Source organism: Hippichthys cyanospilos, chromosome 5, assembly GCF_059441005.1.
Source record: "Hippichthys cyanospilos isolate Australia breed blue-spotted pipefish chromosome 5, RoL_Hcya_1.0, whole genome shotgun sequence".
Taxonomy (NCBI): Eukaryota; Metazoa; Chordata; class Actinopteri; order Syngnathiformes; family Syngnathidae; genus Hippichthys; species Hippichthys cyanospilos.
The window spans coordinates 12,083,522-12,106,320 of NC_142373.1; the positions used below are offsets into that span (position 1 = coordinate 12,083,522).

Consider the following 22,799-nt stretch of genomic DNA (forward strand, 5'->3'; position numbering starts at 1 on the left):
CTCCCTACAATCATCTGACCTTTCCCAAATGCCTTTCCCGACTTGGATCCTCCATCTCAACTAAGATTCTCCTGTTATCATGGTTCCTCTTGATCGTTCTTTGCTGTTGTTTGGAACTGACTTCCAAATTAGAATCCCTTCCATCCTTACCTCAAATAATCCACCTGCTTGAAGCCTTTCGCTACGATCCCGACCGATACCGTTGATAAAACAGGCTGGTCATCGTAGTTACACTTGGATGTAAAATGCGGGTCTATACTATTGACCGACTTTGAATATGTCCAACTTCCTGAAACTATAGTTTATATTCATCCACCCAATTAACGTGTTGATCAGTGAAACTTGTGTATGGATCTGAAATCTCGGATACCACTCAAGATACCGTACTTTCTGTACTGTAAGGCGCAAATATAAGCTCTTAATTTTCTCAAAAATTGCCAGCTTGACTGACTCTCGTACCGTTTCATGCCGACACTGAGACGTGAGGAAAGAAATGCACACGGTACATACGCAAGCAGCTATCGACCAATCAGAGAATATTACAAACTGCAGTGAATTATACGGTGCGTCATATGATGCAGAAAATACGGTATCCGCCTCGAATCAAAAAGGCTGACTTCCTGTTCAGCCGCATCCCAATTTCAACGTCGTATTCAATTTCTGTATAATTTCTCGTCATTTTTTGTCCATCCTGTTCCATTCGACTTGCGAGCTCCTTTCGCGTATTTGAATCCTGCTAATAAAAAGCGTAGCGCTATAACAGAACGATAGATGACCAGGCCAGGTTCATACCCCCAAAATCCAGTGTCGGTCGGGGATCGCCCTTCTCGACTACTTTGAGTGCCACCAACGTGTTTGACTTGTTTGTCTCGTTCCAAAGCTGCAATACAAAGAAGACGTTGGACGAGGCACATCTGTGTCGGAGACGCCAGAGATGGAACGCGTTAAACGCAATCAGCAAAATATTAGCACGGTATCGCCAAAAGAGTGATCCCCCCAACCTCTCCTCCGGCTCATTTCATTCCCTTTAAAAACCACCGTAACAACTCTCTCTCCAGTCTGATCCAAAGTGTCACCTGACCTTATAACCCCAGTGGGCTAACACGCTTCTTCATTCCCCAGGATGTGTAAAAAAATGTGTGTCGTATTTTTAACGTGCTGTGCTTTGCTGTTTTTTGTTTTGGTTTTCTTGGGGTGTATCAGATGCAGAAGCGTCTTTTTCTAGCTTTTAGTAAAGCCATGGAATTAGCCCCAAATTGAAGACAAAATTGTCCAATTTCGGGCACGGGTATTGGAGACTTTTTCGTCCGTCCTTTTATGTCGTCCTAATTTTGGCAAAATGTTGTTAGGGCCTTTTTTTTTTTTTCTAACTTTCTAACAAAGTATCCGCCTTGAAATTCGCTCAAAATGGCTGCTAACTTCTTGCTCAATTTTGACCATGGGTCTTGAAGGCTTTTTCGTGTGTGGACGTGTCCCCAACAGTTTTGCGTTGATTGTTGATGTTTTTCTGTTTTTGTTTGTTTTCAAAACGGCGTGTTTAGTTTCCGACGTGGATCGTTGACATCAACTGTAAATGTCACGATCCTTTTTTTTTTTTTTTGTGAAATCTAATCTTTTTCAAACTTTTGTTTGTCATCAAAGAACAAGTCCTGAAAATTCACTGCTTCAAGCCAAAATGGCCGACTTCCTGTCTAATCTCACCTATGGGTCCTTGAGATGTTTTCCTTTGTGGTCTCAAAATTTTGTTTTTAAATCTGTGAAACTAGTGACTTCTTTTTGGGTGGGGGGGTCATTTAAAACTTTTTTTTTTTTTTTTTTTGTGCTGTGGTGTGTTGTATTATTATTATTATTATTATTATTATTTTTGTCTCTTGACTGACACCTGCTTTGTACCTTCTCGGGGTAGATCAAATACAGGGACTCCCTGGAACGCGGCACAGCCATTCCGGACCTGCCGGAAGTGAAGCGGGTCAAACAGACCCAGAGGCACATCAGCTCGGTAGTGCAGCGCCACTCAAAAGCGTGTGTGCTCCTAACACCAGCGGACAATAGCGAACATTCGCTTCATAACCCTCTTGCTTCATCCGAGGCGCAGATCATCCTCACCTCTTCAACCCTAATCTTAAACTTCCATCTCTTAAACTGCCCCCCACCCCCGCCCGCTAACTCATCATCATTGACCTTGCTAATATCTGACTGGTGTTTTTGAAACATCACCGTGGATGATTTTGTCACAGGGGGGAGGCAAAGGCCCGCGTTTGAATTTTAGATAAGAAATGACATTGCTAAATGGGGGAAAAAAAGAAATGAAGAAATAATATTAGATAGAAAGCAGTTGTACAGGACTATTGCTAAGTCATTCACTGCCGGCCCAGTAAAAATAGATATTTGATGTCAAAAGTCTTCAATGGCAGTGAATTGGAGAGAGAAAGTGGAATATGAACTCATTTAGTGCCAAAGACATTTTTTAAGTTTATTGAATAGTTCAGACATTGAATTCCAGGTACTACTTTGTATTTTCTCAAATTATTTCAAGAGTTTGGCTAAAAAGTATCGTCGAAAAATAGCTGGCTCTAAATCATATCATTAAGTACTTAGATGGTAGATTATGTAATTAAGTACCAAATTAATTGGTTATAGTCATTTTACCCTAAAGTATCTAATAAAGTACCTGATCTAAAGTGAACAATTACTTAAGTACTTTGTGACCTTATTTGTTACCTTAATTTATTACCTTCTTTATTTCCTAAATCAATTAATTTCTTAAAGGATTACTTACCTAAAGTAATTGAGATTACCTTTGTACTTAATTACCTAAATTAAACGACTACTGTAGTGCTCAATTACCTAATGTATTCTATTACCCTAGTAGTTATTTAACCTAAATTAAATGATTATGTTAATACTTTAACTAAAGTAAAAGTACCTTAGTACTGCATTACCTAAATGAAATTATTATATTTGTACTCAAATACATAAAGTATTGATTACCTTGGTACTTGTTTAACCTAAATGAAGTGATTAGGTTAATACTTTAACTAAAGTAATAGAGTAACTTAGTTCTGAAATACATGAATTTATTGATTACTTTAAAGCTTTATTACTCAAGGACTTAAGTACCAAAATAAATGGACTACTTGAGTACTCAATTACCTAAATTAATTACTCTCGTACTTAAATACTTAAAGTAGTTTATTACCTTAGTAATTATTTAACCTAAATAAATTGATTATGTTAATAGTTTGTTGCCCAAAATAATTTACTTTAATCTGTAAAACCAAATTAAATTGACTTTAGTCCTCTATTATGTAAATTAATTAAACACCTTAGTCCTTAACTGTCTCAATTATTTGATTCATAATCTATTTAAACAAATCGATTATCTTAACTGCTATAAGTGGAGTATTTTAGTATTCAATTACCTACATTAATTGATGACTTTGGTACCTAATAACCTAAGAGAGTTGATTAACCACAGTACTTATTTATCTAAAGTAATCCATTATTTTATAGTTTATTCCCTAAGGTAATCAATTGCTTTAGTATCTAATTACCAAAAGTATTTTGTAGGACTTAATTACCGTAGTACTCGCCAGTTTTGGACCCTCTTAACCAAAAAGAATACAAATAAAAAGTAGCTCAGATGAAATTGGCTAAATGCTCGGGAGGTGGAATATGGCCTTCATTTGCCAAGGCCTCCAGTTTCTGAAGATTTCTGCTTTTGTTGAGCCTCCTCAATTCCTTGGAAGTGTCTCTGTTGAAAGCGGTCCTATTGCTCTGTCATGGTGATGTGTTCGTTTCCGGTACGCAAATGACTGACCAGCGCCCCCTTCTGCCCCATTTCAGGTCTTGTATAAGGACAGCTCAGCCAAGGGAACGCCTGTGGTGTTCACTCCAGAGATGGAGCGGGTCAAACGGAACCAAGAGAACATTAGCTCGGTACTTTGAGAAGCACAGCAAGAACTCCATTTTTTCCCCTTCTTCTTCTTCTTCTTGTCCTTCCTTGTTTACACAACTTTAACCCCTTTGACTAACAAACATGATGTCCTAATCTAGTCCAGATCCAGTGTGCAGATTTCAGTGAATCGACACTTATTTGTGAAGTTTTATAAGTATAAATAACTACTGCATTTGACAAAAACTGAGAGTGATAAACTTCTCGGAATGATGCAAAGCAAAGGGCAGATAAGGTGATAGTTTATTACCTAACTCAATTAAAGATACACAGTAAATTTGTGAGTACAAATTACTCTTGAAAAAAATATTTGCTCCCAGTACAGAGTAAAATTTACAATTCATGAACTCATTCCATCCAAAAGACTTTTTTTTTGTTTATTTTCCCAATTCAGACCCTCAATCCCAAGTACTTGTACATATTATTTTTTTTTTCAAATGTTTGGCTAAAAATTTGTCTTTATTGAATGCGTTAAGATTTTAACTGATTTAAGTTTTTTTTTTATTATTGAATGAGTTAAGGTTTTAGTGTGTATTTTACTTTTAAATACTACTGTCCAGACTAAGACCAAATTTAGTCTCTTTCGAGTCAAACGTATTCTGTGAAATTTACTTTGTAGTCTTTTGTCATATACAGTATGTACGGTAATGAAAAAAAGAGTAAAGAAAGTTAAGTCAAAAAGCATGACATAGAAAGTAGTAATTGTTTTTTTATGCTAACCTGTAATCTATGTAATCGACCTTGACTTTTAGTCTGTTACGTTTACAACAGTTCTGAAACAATAGTGATGTCAAAATATTGGGAGCGTACATAAACCTCTAAAAATGTCTGAAAAGACTGTAATGTCCATGCCAGGCCATTGGGTGGCAGTGTAACTTCTGAAAGAAAGACTGCAAATATGCTCTAAATGAAGATGAAACTATTGAATAGCTATCAAATAAAATCTCTCAGATGATCCATCACTTGCTAAATTCCTCGATTCGATTGAATATCATTTCTAAAAACTTCATTTGCGTTTTCACCTGTTAGCATCCTAGCGCCATTATGAAGTCTCAAAGGCCGCTCTGGGAAACGATCCTCAACCAACAGATTTTGCCAAATCATTCCCACTGAATCTCGGCATGAATCCCCCTCCTAACTCCCGTATTTGTCTGAAAATTCACACCTGGGTCATTTCTGCGCGCTTCCACTGAACTAACCTCTTGTCATCCAGCACCACGTCGTCTTGTCTCCTCATTTCATCCTGCGGCTGAACATTTTGCGATGTGTAACGGCCTCTCAAATCCGCTAATTCCTTCATCTTGTATCCCAGCGTGTCTCGTTGCCATCAAAGGTGCTAATTTGGCCTTGTTGAAAATGGCTTTGAAAATTCCCACAGCGGGTTTCCTTGCTCTCGCCGCCAGGTGCTATATTCCGACAGCTTCCGCAAGCAGGTCCAGGGCAAGGCCGCCTTCGTTCTGGACACTCCGGAGATGAGACGCGTCAGGGATTCCCAGCGGATCATATCCGGGGTAAGGCGCGGCGGTTTCTCGGCGTTGCAGAAATGGGATCGCTAGAGTCGCATTAGGCAAAGCCTACCTGCGCTTTAGGTGCGCTACCACGAGGACTTCGAGAAGACCAAAGGCAGCTTCACCCCCACCACCACTGACCTGATAACAGAACGGGTGAAAAAGAACACCCAGGACTTTAGCGACATCAGCTACCGTGGCATCCAGAGGCGCGTGGTGGAGATGGAAAGGAGGCGTGCCGTGGAACACGATCAGGAGACCATCACCGGTAAAACATCTGGCGGATACACTGCAATAATGAATTAGGAGTTGAAATCACGCTCACCGTTTCTTTGTTGAATTTCGGCCTTGAAAAGTGTAATGAAATGGACTCGATCCCCGATTAGCTCATGTTATGCCCCCTTTAGATCTACGAGTGTGGCGTACCAATCCCGGTTCGGTGTTTGACTACGATCCGGCCGAGGACAACATCCAGTCCAGGAGTCTGCATCTGATGTCGGGTACGTTTTGGACGCGGGAGACAGATCCGTGAGATCTTAACTCCAACGGGCGAACATCTCCAAGATGTGCAGATAATTTGTTTTAAGTGGCTCCAGTATAAACCAAATAAGATATCTATGATCCTTGTACCACCTCTCAGAATCAGATGTGCTAGTAAAGCAAAGTCCTTAGTAATCTCCATCCAGGCCTTTAATAGTACCGCAAGACTTACCTTGAAATAATTAGCGTGAGGATTGCCGCTCCAGAGAGCCTTCGGGATTTTCTAAATCAACTTTTTCACTTTAGTCCAAGCCCATCGTCGCAGCAAGGAGCACTCCCGCTCCACCAGCGCCCTGAGCGGCATGGCGGACGAGAAGTCCGAGATCTCCCAGGACCCCGACCACCACTTGTCCCTCTACAGCAACGGATTCGTCACCACCTCCGGATTTGTCACCTCTTCTATGGGTGAAAATCGAATGAATGACGACAGCCCCGTTTGAGCGGTGACTCGTAACCGGGACTTCCTGTGCCGCCTCTTGCAGGTTACCAGCATGCTAAGACCGTGGAGCTGCAGCAGAGGTCCTCCTCCGTGGTCACCCAGCAGACCACCGTCTCCTCCATCCCCTCGCACCCATCTACCACCGGGGTACCACACACGCACGTTTGTTTTTACCCACTATAAAAACCCAAATACGGTCATAACGCTTTCACGCCATTTCAGAAAACGGTGCGCGCCATGTATGACTACCTGGCGGCCGACAGCGACGAGGTTTCCTTCAAGGACGGCGACGTCATCGTCAACGTGCAGTCCATCGACGAGGGCTGGATGTACGGAACCGTGCAGCGCACCGGCAAGACCGGCATGCTGCCCGCCAACTACGTGGAGGCCGTTTAAATTACGAAAAGCGCCAAGGAAAAATGTGTGCTAAATGTTTGTCTTCTGTTTTGTCTTCGCGTGTCTCCCGCCAACCCCAAAATCTGATCGGACTCTTTTCGAGATGACCTTGTTTTACTCTCCCATACAGCCTGACCCATTACTGTGTATAAATCAAAAACAAAAAAATATAATATATATATTGTCAGTGTTGTATGGAATGAGCGAAACAATCGGCTAAGACTACAATTTGTTTAATGATGTCACGTATTTAACCGATTTCCACTCTCCACGATCAAAGCGGTCTTGAGTTGCAAGAGAAAATCTCCAGTGTTTCCCTCCTTTAACTGAACCCTGACCACTAACTAGCCCACTAACTAGTACACTAGAAGTACTAGTAGAACACTACGAGTACAAGTACTAGTCCAGTGTGTGTTTTGGTTTTTGATGGCAAAGTGTAACCCTTCGCCAGTAGCTAATAAAGCCAAGTTCCTGCAGTACTTTGCTTTGTCTTGTGTTTTCTTTTGAGTTGAGAAAAAAAAAGGAAAACAAACTAGATAAAAAGTTGTATGCTGAGAAAAAATCCGATTTTTTTTCAAGAATAAAGTAATGTTTTCCTCGATTAAATGTTATGCAAGTAAAAAGCTGGGTTTCATTTCAGAACAAAAAAGTTATAATATATTTTTTTTAAGTTGTATTTTTCAGCAATTATATCTTTTTACAAGAAAAAATGTTTCTTTTCTTTGAATAAAAAGTCACGATTACTATAACACAGTTTGATTATTGATGAAAGTCATACGAAAACGTATTTCTAGAAAGAAAATCATAGTTTGTAAAAATTAAAACGTAAAAATTGAATATTGTGGGAGGAATGGTTATATTTACAAGAATATTTGCTTAAAGCCCTCCACACACAAACAAAAAACACATAGAAGGTAGGTTAAAATTTCTCAGCATTTTTTTCTGTAAATGTGGATTCCTGTCATTGTTCGTATTACATTTAGAGTTTCTCTTAAGCTTACTGTTACAACAGTACCTAAAATATTGTGTCAATTTTGCTAGATTAAAAAAATCGTATAAATTGATCCATGTAAATTGAGCGAGTGTGGCAACATAAGATGGCCGCCGATGGCTTGAGCATGTGACGTGCAAAACTCCAATCAGATGAGAGTAAATTTCCCTTTGCGGAAGTGAGAGTGGTGGAAAAAAGGAAGCGCGTCTATTGGAGAGCAGGAAAAGTACGCGTAAAACCGCTCACACTCATCTCCTTTTTAGAAATTGCTGTCGTCAAGAATCAACCACTGACATTAATTTTGAGTAAAAATATACAAGCGTAAGTATGCCGGTGCAATTTTGAATTTTGAATGAATTAATACAGATCAGTGCGTTTTACTAAACGAGAAAAACAGAGTGACACGTCTTTCCCGAGAGCAGAAGAGACGATCTTGGATCGGCGTGTCCAGCTGTTGAGTCTGAGAGTTGAGCGACGTCAAGCAATGTTGGAAGTTCGAACCTCGCGTGGTAAACAATGAAGTCAGCCGACTCGCCGCTGTAGACCGGCGGGGTGGACTCGGAAAGGCCAGTCCACCCCCTTGCGGTGGTGGTCCCACCCTGCTGAGAAATGTGGCTGAACCCGGAGGAAGTGGCGCTGAAGAACGCGCTCAAGCTGTGGGTCACCGAGCGGAGCAACGACTTCTTCCTGCTGCAGAGGAGGAGAGGCCGCGGGGAGCCCGCCGGCAAGATCAGCGGTCGGTACAACCCGGGATACGAACCACCTGGTTGGGCGTGGAGGGCGTTAGTGAGTCCCCGTGTGGAACTGGTGCATTTGTCGACGCGCTCGTCGAAACAAAAATCCTGCTCTTGAAAAATGTCCAAAACAAATCAGAAGTTGACTTTTAATTCATTTTTAACTTGCTTTTTTGTTTTTTCTTGTTTTTCTTTCTTGCTTTTCTTGTTTTTTTTTGTTTAGTTTTTTGTTTTGTCACGTTTGAATGTTAACATTTTCATTATTTTTCCCAACCTATACAAGAATGACTTCAGTACTGATCAGTACTGTAGTAGTAGTACTCACTACTGTTTTTTGGGGTTTTTTTGGATCTTCACTCAGCCTACCTGTCAAGTCATTGACAGAGAAAGATGTGGGTGTGGAGTTCCATTTATCGTTATATCGTCATTATATTTTTGGCCTGTATCTTTTGTCTTATTGGAGCTACCCTACTGAGTCCTAGTGTCCTCACTATAGGACGCCTTGGTCGTGATGTGTTGCAATTGATTTTACTGTCTTGCTGAGACAAAATGGACGCAACAGTGGACATAAATGAAGAGGATAGGACTCAGCAGGGCAAAAATTTGACGGAAGAGCTCACTCACAGACACAAATCGAGAAGTCTTCTTTTTATTTACTTTCCCACTTGATGGGTGGCCAAACATTCTGGAATGTTCCCCTTTCCTCAGAGGCCTTTGTGTGCGTTGCTAAGATACGCAGTCACACCTTCAAACGGCCCAACTTTGACATTAGGAAAAAAAAAAAAACACGATAAATGGCAAGGGTGGAAAAAAAGTGTACCTAATTAAAAAATGAAGTCAAGTGTGAAGATCAAGAAGTTAGCCACAACAAGAATGTAAAAAAAATAAAAGTAATCTTGGTGTGTGGCTGCAGGCCTCCTGGTGGGGGCGCTGGACACAGTGCTGGACTCCAGTGCCAGGGTGACTCCCTTCCGAATCCTCCTCCAGATTCCGGGCTCACAGATTAGTTGGCTCATCGCGAGCGGTACGTCCACGCAAGCCTTTATCATATCTTTGGATTTCAGGTTTGACATTGTTTGTTGCCGTTCGTCCAGGAGCCGCCATAGAGGAAGTGAACAAGCACTGGGATTGGCTCGCGCACCACCTGCTGCACTCGCTGTCCGTCTTTGAAAACAAAGAGGACGCAGCCAGCTTCGTCCGAGGAAAAGTTAAGGTGGGAGATCATAATACGGCAAAGTTTCTTGATGTTCTAGTTAATTTTCCCTTAATTCGAAAAGAAAATGGATCCGTTCCTGTCAGAGCATTCAATTAGATTTGCTGCTCCCCGCGGAAACACTTTTTACATGCTCCCGGGGGTACAAGTAGCCCCGTTTGAGTAACGCTGTCCTCCGCGCGTCTTACACCAAGTACAACATGTAACGGCGTCGGTTGGCGCGTGCGTGCCAGGGCCTGATCGCAGAGGAGTCCCGCGGGCGTCAGGCCGCCCAGGAGGACGACCCGGAGGGGTTCCGCGAGGCCCTGCTGAAGTTCGAGCGCCACTTCGGGCTGCCCACCTCGGAGAAGCTGGTCACCTTCTACTCGTGCTGCACGTGGAAGGGGCGGGTGCCGCGCCAGGGCTTCCTCTACCTCAGCATCAACCACTTGGCCTTCTACTCCTTCCTGTTGGGAAAGGAAGGTGCTGCTCGCTGCTTTTTTTTTGTTAACCATTTTGATTATTTTTGAAAAATATATGCCTGATTGATTTATTGCATTTAGTAAATAAAAGAAAGATCTACTTTTATTTCCTCTTTTTAATTAAACGGTTGGAAAATTTAAATAAGATGTGAATTCATTTTTGAAAGACATTTTTAATTTTTTTTTTTCAAAGAATGAAGTTGATTTATTTCAGTTGGTGAAGATTTTTTATTTTACAATTTTACTCATTAGATTTTAATACATTTACTTTTTGAAGTATTGCTTGATCAACTTTAGTTACATGAATTGTAAATTATGAGTGATTTTTAAGTTCGCATATCCAGTTTATAAGAATGTACATGAATTGTAAATATAATATTTAATTTGATCAAATTAAACAAATCAAATTTATAAACCGTTTTTATTTATTTTATAACTAAAAAAAATATGTATTTGCATGAATTGTAACATTGATCATAATCATGAAAGATATTTTAAAACGCAGCATTTTATAACCACTTTTAACCATTTTTAATTTACAAAATAATTGGTTGATTAATTGTTATAAAATCAAGAGTTGTTTTACTGAAACACATTTGACCCTTTGTAAGAAGAAAGAGCTGATTTATTTATAAATAATCCTTAAACTAGTGATGAATAGTAAACAGTTGTACCTATTTTCCAATTTTTTTCATTCAATATTAATTTATTAAATATTAAATTTAAATAAAAATAATATTAAAGTATAAACTAATAAATAATTGCTGTATATTCTGTATGTTCAGATTTTTTTTTTTTAATATATTTTGGAACTATTGGTTAGTTAAAACATTTTAAAAGCGAATGCATTGCTCTTCTGTATTAAAATTGCCGTCCTCTTTTTTTTTTAGTCAAGTTTGTGATTCCCTGGGCCGAGGTGATCCGGCTGGAGCGGGTCTCCGGCGGTTTCATGACCGAGGCCATCCGGGTGAGCACCAGGCGGCGACAGCGGGACTTTTCCATGTTCCTCAACCTGGACGAGGCTTTCGGGGTGGTGGGCCAGTTGGCCGACGTCGCCCTGCGCCGGCTGCTGGACAGCGAAGGCCTTGAGCTGGATCGAGTGCTGCAGCAGCCGGCTCGCATCACCAAGAGGTCAGATTTGGGCATTTAGGGTTGCCCGAGTATTCCATGTCTACCAAACGCGACGTTCCATTCAGGGTCCTGGAGGAGCAGGCTTTGCGAGAGTACGTCCTGGCTCTTTTCCGCCTCCCTCGCGGCGAGAGGCTCCACGAGGCGGCGTCGTGCTCCATGTGGACGCCGCACGCCCGCTGCCACACGGCCGGCACGCTCTACACCACCGACAACTACTTGGCCTTCTCCAGCCGAGAGGAGGGGCAATGCGCGCTTCTCATCCCGCTCTCCGAGGTGACCTTTTGATCTGACCGCCGTTGGCTCAAACGCTAAACACGCTGACGTGCTCCCAGGTGGTGTCGGTGGAGAAGGCGGAGAGCACGTGCGCGCTTCCCAACCCGCTGATCGTGAGCGTGCGCTCCAAGAAGGCCTTCCAGTTGATCGAGCTGCAGGAGCGCGACGACCTGCTGGAGAGCCTGGACTGCCGTCTGCGCGCGCTGCACCTCAAACAGTCGGCCTTTCGCACCAGCCGGCACGCCAAGAGGACCGCGGTTGGTGCAATCGTCTCAGCGACGCACCCCCATTTACGGAGCGCATCCGGCGCAAACAGTATTAAACAGAAAGGACTTTACCCAGACTAAAATGAAATATATACAAAAGTTTTATTTTGAAATCATTTAAAGGGGATAGTGAACTTATTTAGATAGATTTTTTTTTTTTAATCCCTGCATCAGAGCTGCCCCAATCCCTACTACACCTTCTACTACGACACGGCGTGCTCGGACGAAGAGGAGATTGAGGAGCAGGTGCTCCGCAACACCGTCAACAGTGAAGCTCTCATTACGGCCTTTCATCACAACGCCCCGGAAAATAACAACAACAAGGTCAGCATTGGTAGCGATTCACTACTGCCAAATATCGACATTATTTACGTTGTTTGCATGATGTTGTCCATGGCGCATTCCTGTATCCTGATGCACTTGATGTGAAGGAATATGATACAATATTGTTGGCTTCTTAAGAATACGGAGGCGCTGAAAGAGAAGATGTGGGAGGATTACTTTGCCGAGTTTGGCCGCGGAGTCCACATGTTTCGCACCGACAAGGTCCAGCGACTGATTGCTATGGGAATACCCGAGTCACTACGGGGCGAGCTGTGGATGACCCTCTCGGGTGAGAAGGACCAGCGACCCAGCTTCAACTTAGAATGGCTAACAACTATTTCATTAGATGCTAACAGTCGCTACGCTAACACATAGCAAGAGTGCAAACTAGGTAGGAGGATTTCACACCTTGCCGTGCCGTTTTAAAACAAGATGGATGAAATGCTAATAATTGAAAACAAACTGACACATGGCAAGATAGCAACCTGGATACAAAAGTTGGGCAGGTTAGATCGGTGAGGTCCTGCTGTAACCTATTCTTTTGAATGCTAACATACCAACGCATATTTTCATGTCGCAGACGCGTCGTCTGATCTGGACTCCCACCCGGGCTACTACGCTGGACTGGTGCAAACGTCCATGGGGCAGAGCAGCCTGACCACCGACGAGATCGAGCGGGATCTCCACCGTTCCCTGCCGGACCATCCGGCTTTCCAGAACCCCACCGGCATCGCCGCGCTCCGCCGTGTGCTCACCGCCTATGCCCACCGCAACCCCAAGATCGGATATTGTCAGGTACGACTCCCGTCATTATTTCCCGGATGCTAACATCCTAACGTTTAACAATATGTCACACAATGAGGATTGAATGAGAATCAAGTGCTACATGTTAACAGTTGGCATGCTAACTTGAGGTAGCAACGCCGGTATGTTGTATTTGTAAAAATGTGATCAGTGCTAACATACAAAAGATTTTTATGCTTATGCGTACGAACAGTTGGTAAGCTAACAGATAGCAAAATAACGACCTAACATGGGTGAAAATGTAACATTTTGCATTGTCGTGGCATACTATCTCAAAGGATAATGGCTAAAATATCTGTTGGCACGGTAACCTATGCTAACATGTGGTATGCTAAGATAGCAAGCGAACACCTGAAGCAAGTTTTTACATCTTGCCCTGTAGTCAGATATTGTTCAAGGGGAAATTGCAAAAAATGCTATCAATTGGCATGCCAAAAGATGCTAACATTTGGTATGCAAGATAACAAACGACCTGAAGGAGATGATTGAAAATGTTACTTCTTGCCTCGTACTCACATACTGGTTCGAAGGATAATTGCTAAAATGCTATCAGTTGGCATGCTAACATGCTACCTGTGGTATGCAAACATATAGCAAGATGACAACCTGTGGTCGATGGTTTAAAATTTCACATTTTGTCTTGTAGTCACATACTAACTTAAGGCGGAATTGCTAAAACGTTATCATTGGCGTGCTAACATTTAGTATGCTAACATAACAGTACACTAAAATTACAGCACAAGAATGAGAAATGCGCCAGATTGATGAAGATTTCATACCTTAACCCGGAGCCACATATCTCTGTTGACAATTGCGCCGAATGCTAAAACGTCAGCCGTTTCTGTGCTAACACGTAGCTTTCTGATGCTAGTCGATGAACATCCTGGCATCCGTGCTGCTGCTGTACGCCAAAGAAGAAGCGGCGTTCTGGCTGCTGGTTGCCATCTGTGAGCGGATGCTTCCTGACTACTTCAACAGGCGGGTGATCGGTAAGCCGCGTTGTTGTTAGCACTTGCAGAAGCATTTGCTGAAATGACTCCAAAGCTAACTTGCAAATATTAGCAATAGCATTACCATAGGGAAGTGACTGTATTCCTGGATGACATTTCTACTGCACAGGTGCCCAGGTTGACCAGTCAGTGTTCGAGCAACTGATCGGCGAGCGTCTTCCCGATCTGGCCGATCATTTTCCGGACCTTTCCACATTGTCGTCGGTGTCTCTCTCCTGGTTCTTGACCATCTTCGTCAGCGTGCTGCCCTTCCACAGCGCCGTGTGCGTGGTGGACTGGTTCTTCTTCCACGGCATCAAGGCCATCTTCCAGCTGGCTTTGGCCGTGCTGGAGGCCAACGCCGCCGGCCTCTGCACCCGCGTGGATGACGGACAGGCGCTCATGGTCCTCGCCAGGTACTTGTTTTTGGGTAAAACTGCACAGATGACCATGATGACAAGTCTGAAAATATTAGCCCAGGAGTAACTTGCAACAAAAACAATAATGACAGGCGGACCACTTGTATTTGTGTTAGCGTGGTTAGCTTAGCATCAAACCAGGTCACATTAACGCCACATACTGATCTGTTGCAGTTTTCTGGACCATGTTGGGAGTGACCAGTCATCTAGCGTGTTCTCTCAGTCTCCCGCCAATGGCAGCAGCAACAACATGGCGGAAGTTCCCACCGTGGGCAAAGTTGACATAACACAGCTCATCATTGAGGCCTATGAAGTGAGTCATTAGTGGCTAGCAGCTAAATAAGTGAAGTTATTAGGTAGAGTAAAGGTGCGTTTTTGTTCATTCCAAATTTACGTAAGACAACGAACTTCATGTATCCTCTCTTCACGTTCATCCGCTAACGTCTCTGCTAGTCCACATCCAAGCTAACGATCCTAACTGTCTCCTAAATAGTAAGCCCAGCTCACATAAACAGGTTATTATAAGGTGCTTTATGCATTTGTTTTATAGGGCTTGAAAATCATTCTTAAAAATTTTGTCGTGCTACCTAGCAATGCTAAGTGTCAGCTAAACGGTAAGCCAAGCCTGTCTAAAAGAGATGATTCAGTTGTCTTTATGCATCTGTTAGATTCCGTTCTGAAAATCTGTAAGTCCTTCTTAAAAGTGTTATTAAGCTAGTTAGCTTCCTTATAGTGGTGGGAAAATGAAGCCTCATGAAACACTTGTGATATGACTTTAGTCTTTTAGATGGAGCGCTTAGTTTAAAGGTAAAAGCGAGAGTAATGGAATTGTAGTAAATGTCCCCAGTTTTTTTAATCTAAGAGTGCCACCTAGAGAAGAAAAAAAAATCATCAAAAGTGCATGAGGCTTCATGTTCCAATCATCTTTTTCATGCTAACAGTGCTAACTTCTTTGAATGTTTTTTTCTGGTCAGAGGTTTGGAGACTTGACGGTGAAGAAAATCGAGAGACTTCGCTGTCGACACAGAATCCAAGTACTGCAGGCACACGAAGACACGACCAAAGAAAATGCAGTGAGACATTTTACTAGTTCTCGTAACGATGCCCACGCTGACGACAATGCTAATACATGGCTGTGTGTTTTCGTAGTTACGATTGGTGACGCCAGACGTTTCCATCTCTGCGGAAAACCTGGCTGACATTTATGACCTCTTCAAGGTAAAGTCTTGGATCACACTCTGAATGTATCATCAATTTTATTTTTTCCATGGAAAAAAAAAGCTATATTACAGAAAGACGTGCTGTGAATGAGTTAACTATGAATGCACTTGCCATGGGCACTCATCGGACGTTGAACATATTTACGTAAATCTTAAATAATTAAACTTTATACAGTAACTGTAGTGTTGTCCCTTCCGTTTCCATTCCTTAGGCTGTAGTCTCATGGAGAGCCGCGGTTATATTAACGCAAACGGAAGTCTAATTAGAGTGAAGCTTGTAGCTGACTTAACATGATAGGAATAAAGCACAGCTCTCGGCCACTCCTACAAGACACGTGATTGGCTCCCGACCAATAAAACATTTACATTATTATTTTGCAAATTATAACACATTTTTTTCTTGTTTGTTTGTTGCAGATAATAAAAACAAGCTTGTAAAAAAAAATGTTTGCTCGGGAAAAAAAATCTAAAGAAAAAATATTTTTCAATGTTTTTGCTAATGCAAATTTTGAAAAAAAAAATATAATATTTAATTTAAATAAATGTGTTTACATTATAGTAATTTTAAAAATGTAATCAAATAAATATTGCTCGTCACAAATGTGTTTTTTTTTTTCCAGACGGAACATTTCATCAGCCTGTATTGGGGCGACATCAGCGCCGTGGCGGCGGCGGAGGCAGCGGCGTGGAGGCGCGGCATCTCCTACTTGGAGCGCCAGTACCGCCTGGACCTGCCGCAGTTTAAGAGCCTGTACGGGCTGCTGGCCCCGTGGCCGGCCGCCGGCTGCCAGCGCCACGCCGACGCCCTGGCCCAACGCACCTTTGTCCTCTTGGTCTCGAACGGACACAACCTGCTCTCCTTCAGGGACTTTGCCCTTTGGCTTGGTGGGTGGACTGTGCCTGACGACCTGCAAAATATCATACAAAAATTAAAAAAATACACCACTTTCTCAAGTAAATAACAAAAAATCAATGGTAGTAAAAAAAATATATATTCCGTTTGTCTGTCTTTGTGGTTGTATCAGACATTTTGTACTGCGGCGAGCTGAGCGACAAGGTGAAGCTCCTCTATCGTCTTCACCTAGATCCCGGTGAGTCATCCTCACTCTCGTTTTGAAACTCGGCGCCGTCTTTGTGATGCCGTCACCACGGCTTTCTGCTCCCGCAGCTCTGACGCTCAGCAGGGAGCGCCCGTCGTCTTCAGCAATGAAGATCCCTTCGGCGTCGTCTGGCAGACCTCTATGCGTGGGCGTAGTCTCCGGTGGGACAAAGATTGATCCGTGGATTTGATGTTCCGCTCTCTTAACGAGATGTTTATGATTTGGCTGCTGCAGAAAAGCCTGATGGTAAAGAAGAGGCGAAGGACTACCATGAGCAGCTGAAACAGATGCTGCAGGATTTAGTGGTGGCCAAAGACAAGGAGAAGGATGTCCAGCCGCTCCCCCTCATGAAGCAGGTATGCTCATACATTTGTTTGTTCCATTGTATAGTAGTGACTGGTAAATGAAGCCTGATGAAGCACTTTTGAGATATTTTTGCTGCCCTTGATGGCACTGTCGATTTAAACATGGAGTGGAAATCTAACGCGTTGGCATTACACTAGGTTTCTATTTTTAAACCAAGCGCGCCCTCTAGAGGAGTGTAAAAGAATCACACGTGCTTCGTGAGGCTTCACATTTCCATCACACTGTACTGAAGCACATGTTGTAACCATGACAATAGAACGCTCTACTCGTTTACTGCCAGAATAACTGTAACCTGCATTGAATTTTATGTCTTCTCCGGTCAGCATGAGTTCATCCAGTTTAGTAAGACGCTTTGCAGCCTGTTCCACGGCGACCCAGAGGAGAACGAGCTCTTCCAGGCCATCGCCAAGGTCACCAGCCTGGTCCTGCAGATCGGCGAGGCCACAACCAGGCCGGCAGGACCGGACCGAGACCGAAATCCGGATCGGGAAGCGTCCAGACCGCCCGACGGCGAGTGGACTATCAGCCTGGCCCAGATCTTGGCTTCTGTGCTGACTGAGCAGATGCTGGTCAACTTCCTGGAGAAAACCTGCGATCTGACGAGCCGCATCTCTGCCGCTAAGGAAAAGCAGTACCAGCAGAGAGCGCCGCTGCTTGCCCTACAGCACGCCCAGCGCTAAGGCAACCTATAATGTCTCTCTGTCCTATAGTAGACTGCACAACTAACTGGATACGCCTTCTAATTTCACTGTGAGTCAATTGCGAGATCTTTTTCTACACGCGTGTTTTCTAACGGTAGTGTTTAATGGACTGGCCTGCATGCACCTTCTCACTTTTTTTCAATCACGAGCCACAATGTGCAAAAAACTTTATCATGAAAGCAAAACACTGGATTTTGTCTTTTTAAATAAAATTTGTGTCGCAAACAAGGTGTCTCCATTTTGCGTATTGGCTGAAGGATCCCTTCTTTTGTTTGTTTTTTTTGTTAGTTCTTAATACAGCACAACACAACACTATTGGAATTGTTTTTGTTTTCCATATATAATATATACATTATATATGTGATCTATATAACAGTATACATATATATATATATATATATATATATATATATATATATATATATATATATATATATATATATATATATATATATACCTGTTCAATGACGTAATTACGTCCTTATTATTATTAGGAACGGAAGACCCGGCCTGGCATTCCTTTCGTGGCTACAGTTCCTAATATGGATATGTTTAGGCTAGAGCGGAAGTCGGTGCTTTGTTTATTATTGTCCGCTCAAATGTATTTCACAAGAGATTTGAAGGCTCGTTTCAGCCTCTAATTTCTTAGAAGGCTAAGGGAAAAAAATAACTAAATGTATTCTAGTAAAAGAATGCGATTTATTTATTTTTATGACAATCCATCGTGTAACCGTGCAATGTGACAGCTCAGAGAACAACGTGTTTTGTTTCTGAGCGGACTTTTTAGTCGTCGCTCTTTCCATTTCCGGTCCTGCCTAGATGAGCGGTGTGATTCTTTTAGGGAACTTCATTGTGACAAAATGCAGGTTAGAAAATATTACTTTACTCTTTGAGTCTTAATCGCAAAGCGTATTTCAACGAGTGAACTAACAATTGTCGCCCTAAGTGTTTTCTCTAGGTAGCTTATTTTGTAGCTTCAAAACTCTTGTGTGTGTTTTTCTTGTCATCAACTTGAGAGAAATGTAACTTTTAGTGGGGGTATTTTTGCCATTTAGTGGTCAAAATGTCGTGGTGCTTCTCACAGGACCCCAACGAGGACACTGAGTGGAATGACATCTTGAGAAAGAAAGGCATTCTTCCACCAAAAGAAGTTCCTAAAGATGACCAAGAGGAGGAAGAGTTGGCTCTTCAGCAGCAGTCCGTTGGTAAGTGTGTTTTTTTATATTGTTTATTGGCTAATTTAAGAGAAAATTGTAGATATGAGAAACGGTTTATAAAGCTGCACTACTTCTCTTAGACTGCAGGGGACGACACCAGGGCAGTGCTGATCGATTCAAGTACTGTTTCAATTTAATAGATTAAAAAGTCAGTCACGGTATCATCACGTGTTATTTATGTTAGTGTCTCATGGGTCCATACTTCTTTTAGTGCATATACATCAATAATTTGCTCTATCAGTATTGTTTAATAATATTTCTGATTTTTGCGTATTTTAAATTACAGTTTCCGGTTTACCTGAGTGTAAAGCTGCTTTGATTTCAGCATCAATTTATGTCTCCCCATATTCCTTTATTTGTTTTCTTTTGATTGTTATATTCATGATAATATTGTAAAACGTTAATATTATCATGGCATGGGTAAGAACTCAACTATTTACTCAAAAAAAAGTTATTTAATATGAAAGATGATTTTTAAAAAAACGTTTATAAACCTAACAGTACATTGGTATTTGTATTGGGTATAATGGCACTAGTGTATATTTGGTATTGATTGATCCCAAAATTCAAGGAAAAGTAAATATTACTGTTGTTTTAAACTTCATGCATTTTTTTCGAAAGCCCTGCATGTCATTTTTGTTTCTGTGGTTATCGTTATCATCTTCTGGTGTGCATAGTGAAGACGTATGAGAACATGACGCTGGAGGAGCTGAACGAGAATGAAGACGAGTTTGAAGAAGACGACGAGGCGGCCATTGAGATGTACAGGTGTGGTCTTTTTTTCTATATTTGTCTACATTTTGCAGCTCGGTGGCGCAGTGATTAGCACGTCCACCTCACCGTCCAGGGACTCGAGTTCAAATCCAGCTGGCTCCGATCTTCCTGCGTGGAGTGTGCATGTTGTCCCCAAGCCCGCATGGGTTCTCTGCGCGTTCGTCTCTCACTTCAGAAGTTCCGGGTTCAACTCCTTTCTGTGTGGATTTTGCATGTTCTCCCCATGCCTACGTGGGTTTTGTCTGGGCACTCCCCAAAACATGCACAATAGGTGGATTGGACGCTCCAATTTGCCCTTAAAGGGACAGTGTGTAAGATTTAACAGTATTTCATGACGGACAGCACAAGGTGCTGCATTTACCATTGTCAGTAGCTGTAAGAAACATGGCTGCCCCCAGAAAAGTGCCACCCCCATGTACTATAACTGAATGATAACTAAACCTGCGATTATCTTTAAAACATACTCTTGGTTGTTAAGAACACATTTATTAAGTTTTTGACATTTATAATCGTTTAATTTATTCTTTATAATGAAAAACGATCTAAATCTTACACAGTGTCCCTTTAAGTGCGATTGTGAGCGTGAAAGGTTGTTTTACTCAGTGTGGCTGGCACTACAATTGAATGATAACTAAACCTGCGATTATATTTAAAACATACTCTTGGTTGTTAAGAACACATTTATCAAGTTTTTGACATTTATAATCATGTAATTTATTCTTTTTTTTAATGAAAAACGGTCTAAATCTTACACAGTGTCCCTTTAAGTGCGATTGTGAGCATGAATGGTTGTTTTTCTCGGCGTGCCTGGCAATCGGTCCTGGGTCTCCCCCGCCTACTGCCGGAAGATGGCTGAGATAGTCACCAGGACGCCAGCGCCCTAGTTTGGATGAGCGGCTATAGAAAATGGAGGGACGTTATTAATAGATGGTGTGCGCTTGCGCGCGTATTTAGACAAAAGCGCCTGGCCGAGTGGAAGGCGTCGCAGATGAAGAACGTGTTTGGGGAAGTGACTGAGATCTCCGGTCAAGATTACGTCAAAGAGGTCAACAAGGCAGGAGAAGGTATTTGGGTGGTGCTGCACCTCTACAAGCAGGGGTAAGGAACAACCGCGACGACCACGCACATCGCTCGCAACCCGCAAGCGTTGCACGCTTCTTTTCGGTCCTTGAAACGGACTTTTGCGTTTGGCCAGTATCCCCCTGTGCGCCCTGATCAACCAGCACCTGAGCGCGCTGGCTCGCAAGTTTCCTCAGACCAAGTTCCTCAAGTCCATCTCCACCACCTGCATCGCCAACTACCCTGACAGAAACCTGCCCACCGTCTTCGTCTACTGTGAGGGCGACATGAAGGCGCAGTTCATCGGACCGCATGTCTTCGGGGGCATGAACCTCACGCTAGAAGGTGTTTTTCCATTTTATCTTCTCCTTCAACAACTACACATTTCAGTATGACCTTTGCACTATTTTTTTTAAAACATTTTGAGCGTTGATAATTGATCCTTTTCAGGTATTTTTACCAATGTTTACAGAATAAATACAGTCTCTGTCCAAGGATTATTTGACCTCATTCAATCCCAAAGATGTATTTTTACATTTTATTTGATTTTTTATATATTTTTTTTTCAAGTGTTTGGATAAAGGAGGGTCTCAACATGGCTGGTGAAATAATTAATAAGGTCCAAAAGTATTTGATTACATTAGAAACTAAAATACTAAAATACTATTAATTACTTTAAGCCACTAAAATACAAAAAGTGTTCATTATCTTTAAATTATATGTACATAAGTAACCAATTACTTTAAGTATTCAATTACTAAAGTAATCAATTCCGATACAGAAGTACCTAAAGTAATAGAATGTGTTAAGGAATGAATTTAATTGATTACTACTTAGCCATTCGTACTTATTTAGCCAAACACTTGAAAAACATGGAAAAAGATCAAAATAAGTACGGCTATTTGGGATTGAATGGCTGGATGCTTAGAAACCTTAAAAAAATATCTCTTTGGAATTGAATGAGTTAATAATCAATTAATCCAAAGTTCATTTTGTCGTTTAAAGGTTAGGACTTGCATCAAATTTGATTTACTATCACTTTTGTTGAAAAACAAAAATGGGGAGAAAAAAAACAAAGGAACAAAGACTCAGGTTTGGTGAGTACTGTGTCAGAAAAAAAGAGCAAAAGATCCTGTAAAAGAAAACCTAACGATTTCAAACATTTTCTTATGATTAAACGGAAACATAATTGAGTCTGTTCTCATGGAGGACGACAGAAGTCAAAGGATTGGGACCATTTTATATGAAATTGAAAACACTTTCCACCTAATGTTGCTTGAAAGTAATATCACGTGTTGAAGGCCTGAGTAACCAATCACGGCTCACCCGTTGTGCATGTGACAGTCACAAGTAATAATTGATTCTACATGACGCATTTTAGTCATCTAATAAGTTATAAGAGAAAAAAAATATTTTTCCTCCCTGTATACTACTGCAGAAATTCTTAAAGTAATACTTGGTCATGTCCAGCAGAGGGCGTCTTTCACAAATCATTTTCCATCATTCACGCTTAAATCAAACTTTAAAAAAAAACGATAGAATGCACCAAAGCCAAGACCGTTTGGATTTGAGCGTTTCTTGACGTGTGTTTGCTTCCAGAGATGGAATGGAGGCTGTCGGAAACCGGCGCCGTCAAGACGGATCTGGAGGAGAACCCCCACAAGCAGATCCGCGATCAGATGATGTCGTCCATCAGGTGCTCGCTCCCCACACGCAACCACAGCGACGACTCGGATGAAGATTAAGACCGCCCACCCCCACACTCCTTTTTTTTTTTTTTTTTTCAATCAACAAACGGTATTTCATACCTTATTTAAATCATCTGCCAAAATTTCGGGTAAGCCATCATGCCCTCCGTCAATATTGAAAATAAACAACTCATTTCACAAGAGATATTTTTAGACTGTTTTTAAATATGG

General features: G+C 41.9%; 3 protein-coding genes across 3 annotated transcripts in view; all 3 read left to right on the plus strand.

Moving 5' to 3' along the window:
• neb (nebulin) overlaps window positions 1-7,317 on the plus strand; it is a 65,617-nt gene extending 58,300 nt beyond the window's left edge. The window contains exons 132-140 of the mRNA XM_088415526.1: window positions 881-973; window positions 1,907-1,999; window positions 3,847-3,939; window positions 5,359-5,466; window positions 5,545-5,731; window positions 5,871-5,963; window positions 6,250-6,408; window positions 6,486-6,589; window positions 6,665-7,317. Coding sequence (XP_088271652.1) covers window positions 881-973; window positions 1,907-1,999; window positions 3,847-3,939; window positions 5,359-5,466; window positions 5,545-5,731; window positions 5,871-5,963; window positions 6,250-6,408; window positions 6,486-6,589; window positions 6,665-6,838 — 1,104 coding nt within the window. The 3' untranslated portion in view covers window positions 6,839-7,317. The remainder of the gene's footprint in view (window positions 1-880; window positions 974-1,906; window positions 2,000-3,846; window positions 3,940-5,358; window positions 5,467-5,544; window positions 5,732-5,870; window positions 5,964-6,249; window positions 6,409-6,485; window positions 6,590-6,664) is intronic.
• A 704-nt stretch (window positions 7,318-8,021) lies between these two features.
• Window positions 8,022-18,058, plus strand: tbc1d8 (TBC1 domain family member 8). Its single transcript, XM_088415873.1, has 21 exons — window positions 8,022-8,150; window positions 8,252-8,565; window positions 9,477-9,587; window positions 9,658-9,776; window positions 10,010-10,238; window positions 11,128-11,368; window positions 11,434-11,641; window positions 11,701-11,898; window positions 12,082-12,231; window positions 12,370-12,520; window positions 12,812-13,026; window positions 13,907-14,024; window positions 14,155-14,440; window positions 14,618-14,756; window positions 15,418-15,516; window positions 15,593-15,661; window positions 16,284-16,548; window positions 16,689-16,754; window positions 16,832-16,924; window positions 16,998-17,119; window positions 17,453-18,058. The coding sequence occupies exons 2-21, from the start codon at window positions 8,439-8,441 to the stop codon at window positions 17,807-17,809; spliced, it is 3,363 nt and encodes a 1,120-aa protein (XP_088271999.1). The 5' UTR covers window positions 8,022-8,150; window positions 8,252-8,438; the 3' UTR covers window positions 17,810-18,058.
• Window positions 18,059-18,649: 591 nt separating this feature from the next.
• pdcl3 (phosducin-like 3) lies at window positions 18,650-22,771 on the plus strand. The gene is made up of 6 exons (XM_088415864.1): window positions 18,650-18,696; window positions 18,915-19,035; window positions 19,725-19,815; window positions 20,776-20,919; window positions 21,017-21,225; window positions 22,480-22,771. Exons 1-6 carry the CDS (start codon window positions 18,691-18,693, stop codon window positions 22,623-22,625), a joined length of 717 nt encoding a protein of 238 aa, XP_088271990.1. The 5' UTR covers window positions 18,650-18,690; the 3' UTR covers window positions 22,626-22,771.
• Window positions 22,772-22,799: the final 28 nt, after the last annotated feature.